This window comes from Octopus bimaculoides, chromosome 12, assembly GCF_001194135.2.
Source record: "Octopus bimaculoides isolate UCB-OBI-ISO-001 chromosome 12, ASM119413v2, whole genome shotgun sequence".
Taxonomy (NCBI): Eukaryota; Metazoa; Mollusca; class Cephalopoda; order Octopoda; family Octopodidae; genus Octopus; species Octopus bimaculoides.
This window is the reverse complement of record NC_068992.1, coordinates 21,789,841-21,795,827: the sequence shown is the minus strand read 5'-3', so window position 1 is coordinate 21,795,827 and position 5,987 is coordinate 21,789,841. Positions and strand designations below refer to the sequence as shown.

The window sequence follows — 5,987 nt, the reverse complement described above, 5'->3', positions numbered from 1 at the left end:
ATATATATATATATATATATATATATATATATATATACATACATATGTCTACACGTCTGTATGTGTGCGCACGTGTGTGTGTGCGTGTATGAACTGAAAGCTGCTTTTCTTTCTATCAGCGTGAGAGAAAGTTGTAAGTATTATAAACAACATTAAGGCCCCACCACCCAGTTTCACTGGCATATTTAGAGAGTAACGGGCAAAGTAGTAGTAGTAGTAGCAGCAGCAGGAGGTGGAGGGAGGGGAGGAGGAGGACCAATGTGAAGAAATGCAACATCGCCTGATAATTTATTGTACAGAATTAGTACATGTTGCCCAAAGGTAATCACACTTTTAGATCTTGTGACTATCAGTTGAAATGAAAAGACCGAATGCACACCTGATTAATTTATTTGTATAGACACAGGTGTGTCTATGCCGTGTGTTGCTGCCTGTGTGGTTAAGAATCTTGCTTCCCAACCTTGTGGTCTTGGGTTCAGTTATACTGCAGGAATAGCTCTGCTCTGACTTATAACCTGTAAGTGAATTTGGCAGATGAAACTGAAAGAAACCTATAACATATATTTATATCTATCTATCTACCGGCCTGCCTACCTACCTTTCTATCTATCAATCTCTCTCGCTCTCTCTCTCTCTCTCTCTATATATATATATATATATATATATATATATATATATGAGGCAAGTGAAATCGAAATCAAATTCACTGACGTGGCCGATGATAGCACCGCATGATTGGCATCCGTGTGCTAGTGGAACACTAAGAGCACCATCTGAGCGTGATTGTTCCCAGAGCTGCTGGCTCCTGTGCTGGAGGCACATAAAAAGCACCATTCGAGCGTGATCGTTACCAGCGTTACCTTACTAGCACTTGTGCCAGTGGCACATGAAAAACAACATTCAAGCGAGGTCGTTGCCAGTGCCACTGCTAAGCATTTTACCTGGTATGCTAACGATTCTGCCAGCTTACCACCTTAAAAGGTGCTCTACATATTAATTAAACATTATCTGCTTTAACCCTTTAGCATTTGGATTACTTTGTCACAGGTAATGCTTATTTACTCACATTCTTTTGAATTAATCATGCATTATCTCCTAGTTTTGAGATTTTGATGATGTGATTGTTTATTTTTAGAATGATATAGGCCAGGTGTGAGAGGCTGGATGTGGCCAGTTTTAACATAAAACAAAGTAGGATATATGGGCTATATATGGCCAATTTAGCATTTAAACCAGCTGCATCCAGCCAAAATATTGGGTTGTCCGGAAAGTTTGTGCCGATTTATAGTAGCTTACTTTCGACTTATTTTAGAACATGTTTGAGTCTATAAAATAGGATTTGACTACACCTCCATTTAGAGCACAGTTTAAGCTATCTTTTCGTGGAAGGAGGTTTATGATCCTATAACCTGTGTTAATTCTGTAACCCTTTAAAATGGAAGATAAGAAAGTTCATTTTGGTATTTGATGCTTTTCTTTTTTCGTAAAGGGAAAAATGCCTCACAAGCAACCAAAGAAATATGCGCAGTTTACGGTGATGTTTCTTTATCAGAAAGAACTGTACAGAAGAGGTTTGCAAGGTTCCGAGCTGGAGATTGTAGCCTTGTTGCTAAAGAGCGATCAGGCAGACCAGCCATTACAGATGATGACCAAATCAAGTCATTAATTGAGAATAATCCACATTGCATAACCCGAGAATTGGCAGAAAGCCTCAACCTATCACAATCCGTCGTTCATGAGCACCTGGTAAAGCTTGGGTACACAAATCACTACAATGTTTGGGTACCACATGAGTTGAGTAAGAAGAATCTTTTGGAAAATCAGCACGGACTTTCCGGACAACCCAATATTTTACCAGTTTTATATTCAAACTGGCCAGATCCAGCCTTAATACTCACTCTACAATATTTGTCTAAAATATACACAGCCACAATCAAAATCTCAAAGTTACAAGAAAATGAAGGATAAATTTAAAACAATGTGAATAAATAAACATTACATTTGATAGAATAAACTGAATGCTAAAGGGCTAAACATGGAGAGTGTGCAAGTAGAGCCCTTGTGACCAGGCCAAATGTTAGACCTCACTTTGTGGAATTTTTTTCTGGTAAATTCATATCTTTTGCATTGTAGAAACTGTATCTCAAAGACTAACCCTTTTTGTCAGAGCCAGGAAATACGTCAGCACCCAACATCTAACCTGCTGGAAAGCACAGGTGAAGTCCATCATGGAGTACTAAAATACTAATGCTCCATCATCTGGGATAATGCTGCTGCTGTTGCTGCATACATTGACATTCTAGACAGCTTGTTAAACAAATATATATTAGCATCCGTCATTGATAAGGCCAAGGAAGATTGAAATCATGTGATCTGGTGGTCTTGGCACTGGAGGTGATGGAGATTTATCTCCCCTGCTAGTGATATAAACAAGTGTTCGTTTTACACCAAAAGCCAATATGAGAGTTTTTCTCATGGTATCTACTGCAGTATAGTTTGTTCTAACAGAACATCCACTTATGGGGGAGATAAATATCACCAATCTAGACAGCATCCCGAGAAAGGCCACTCACCTAACTGGCATAAAGTCACTCATAGACACTCCAGCTTCTGTCCCACAAACACACACTCTCTCCTGTCTCTATCTCTCTTTCCTGTGTTGTCTACTACAATAGCCACTGTTTCTCAGAGCTGATCAGACACCTACAACCTTGTCTCTCTCCTTTTCATAATCCATGTGGCCTTCAATCCCCAAGGCCCCTCACTACCTACAGTCCTGTCTCCCCACATCATCCCTCTGGAATTCCTCTACCTGCAGTTATCTATCAACTTACAACAGAGCAAGTCACTTTATTTCACGTTGCTCCTGTTCCCTCATCTTCCTCATTTAACATCTGTTATCCATGCTGGCATGGGTTGGACAGTTTGACCATGGCTGGTAAGCTGAGGGGCTGTACCAGATCCCAGTCTGATTTGGCATGGTTTCTACAACACACAACTCAGTCCAGTAATCGAACTCACTACCTCATGATTGTGAGCCCGACACTCTAACCACTGAAATATGCATCTTCACACACACACACACACACACACACACACACACACACAATGGGCTACTTTCAGTTAGTGTCCACCAAATCCACTCACAAAGTTCTGGTCAGCCCAAGGTATAACACATTGCAAGTGAACCCTTTCTAGCGCCAACCATTCTGAGAGTGTAATGGGTGTTTTTAAAGGCCAGTTGTGTGACACCAGCAGCCGCCATGACTACGATTTCACTTGACTTGATGGGTCTTCTTCAGCTAGCAAAAACGAGCAGTATCTATAATGGAAGGTGCCACCCTTGCCACATTGTGCCATGCTAAGTCACCCTGGGAACTACACCAAGGGTATGTGTGTCTGGGGAATGCTCAGCCACTTGCACATTAATTTCACAATCAGGCTGTTCCATTTATCGCGTCAACTGGAACCCTTGTCGTCGTAAGCGATGGAGTGCCAGTAAGGTGTTATTTGAAATTTGACTGTTATTTTTACTGGGACATGCAATCATGAAAAGGATTTCTTATTGGCTTATTATATACATATATGGGGAGGTGAGGTTAGTTGTGTGGTTAAGAAACTTTCTTTGCAGTCACATGGATTCCGGTTCAGTCTCACTGTACAGCACCTTCAACAAGCATTCTCTGCTATAGCTCTTGGATGACTAATGCTTTGTAAGTGAACTTGGTAGATGATAGAAACTGTGTGGAAGACCGTTGTGTGTGTGTGTGGGTGTGTCTGTGTATGTGTGCATGCGTGTCTGTGTATGTGTCTTTGCATGCATGTGTATCTCTGCATGTGTGTGTGTGTGTGTGTGTGTGTCTGTGTGGCTAACTGCTTGGCAACTGGTGTTTGTTTAGGCTCTTGTAACTTAGCAGTTTGGTAAAAGAGATTGACAGAATAAGTACCAAACTTTAAAAAACCGTAAGTACTGGGATTAATTTGTTTGACTAAACCCTTCAAAGCGGTGCCCCAGCATGAACCCAGTCCAATGACTGAAACAAGTAAAAGATAAAAAGATAAGATATCACATGGTTCATGTTTTATAAAAAGAGAGAAAAAACAAACAAAACACAAACTTGTCTTTTTAGTCCTCATTTTATTATAAACAATATTTACAAGTGACCACATAGCTTTGTCCCAATAAAAGTTTAACTGGTGGTGGACAGCCAGCCATTTGATCTCAAACCACAGAAAAAGAATGATGTCACAATGATGCAGTTTAACGCAAACCAAGTCTCTTTTTCTCTTTGTCCTTTTTCCGAACAATTTCAATATTTCTTTCTTTCCAGGAACTTTTCCGAAGCTTGATTGGGCGGTTTCCAACATACTTTCCTGAGAATAAAAGAAATATCCAATTAAAAAGGTGTTAATTATCAACAATTTAATGGTCACTTTTATATGCTTGCACAGGTTACATGTAATTAAAAAAAAAAAAAAGCTTCTTTTAGAGTGATACACACTCATAAGGCCAGTTTCCTGGATTCTCAGAGGTAGATAAAGTGTCTTGCTCAAGAACACAACACACAACCCAGTCAAGTAATCGAACTCACTACATCTTGATTTTGAGTCCGACACTCTAACCACTGAGCTAGGCATCTTCACACACATACGATGGGCTTGTTTCAGTTACTGTCTACCAAATCCACTCACAAGGCTCTGGTCAGTCCAAGGTATCACGCACTGGAAGTGAATCCAGAACCATGTGGTTAGGAATTACCACACAACCACACCCTGTTCAATATGTTGATTCTATTTACATAAAATATCTTGAAATAAAGAAAGTAATAAATACGTGAGCATACAATTTGGTGGGAAAGGTAGGCAAGGCTAAGCATGGTTGAGTTGACTGATAACGAGTTAGATTACCATAATGAAAATACAAAGGAATATAGCCAAGGGACCCAGGTAAAAGATAAAAGATAAGATATCACATGGTTCATGTTTTATAAAAAGAGAGAAAAATAAACAAATCACAGGCGCAGGAGTGGCTGTGTGGTAAGTAGCTTGCTTACCAACCACATGGTTCCGGGTTCATTCCCACTGCGTGGCACCTTGGGCAAGTGTCTTCTACTATAGCCTTGGGCCGACCAAAGCCTTGTGAGTGGATTTGGTAGACAGAAACTGAAAGAAGCTTGTCGTATATATGTATATATATATATATATATGTATGTCTGTGTATGCGTGTCTGTGTTTGTCCCCCCAACATCGCTTGACAACTGATGTTGGTGTGTTTACGTTCCCGTAACTTAGCGGTTCGGCAAAACTGACCGATAGAATAAGTACTAGGCATCCAAAGAATAAGTCCTGGGGTCGATTTACTCGACTAAAGGCGGTGCTCCAGCATGGCCACAGTCAAATGACTGAAACAAGTAAAAGAGTAAAAGAGAGAGTAAGGGACCCAGGTAAAAGTTTTTCTTTCCAGAAAGATTGCACACCAAGGCCCATAACCCAAGAAATTGTAAAATTTAAAATTTGTTACATCTAAATAAGATACGCTGTGTTTGGTTTAGCTGCTAAAACAGGGGCTGCATACATTTTGTGGTTGGAAGATTAAATTAAGAAGGTTATTAATGACTTAATAGAGTCATTGTGTTGTCTTGAAGCATGCCCCAAAAGGATTAAAAGAAGGTTTATACATGTACTGTTCAGAGTTCAAAGACATTTCTGCATGAGAGAAATATACAAAGGTGAAGACCTGTTGGGGAAGCGAAAGCGAAATCGTGATGGCACCTATGCCCAGCGTCGCCTTCCTGGTACTTGTGCCGGTGGCATAAAGGTGAAGACCTGTTGGGGCAAGTGAAAGCGAAATCGTGATGGCACCTATGCCCAGCGCCGCCTTCCTGGCACTTGTGCCGGTGGCATAAAGGTGAAGACCTGTTGGGGCAAGCGAAAGCGAAATCGTGATGGCACCTATGCCCAGCGTCGCCTTCCTGGCACTTGTGCCG

The 5,987-nt window shown here is 40.7% G+C and overlaps 1 protein-coding gene across 1 annotated transcript in view; it reads right to left on the bottom strand.

Moving 5' to 3' along the window:
- Positions 1–4,118: 4,118 nt before the first annotated feature.
- LOC106883788 (RNA-binding protein 42) overlaps positions 4,119–5,987 on the bottom strand; it is a 14,819-nt gene continuing 12,950 nt past the window's right edge. Inside the window, exon 5 of the mRNA XM_052972019.1 lies at positions 4,119–4,374. Within this exon, the coding sequence (XP_052827979.1) occupies positions 4,262–4,374 (113 nt within the window). The 3' untranslated portion in view covers positions 4,119–4,261. The remainder of the gene's footprint in view (positions 4,375–5,987) is intronic.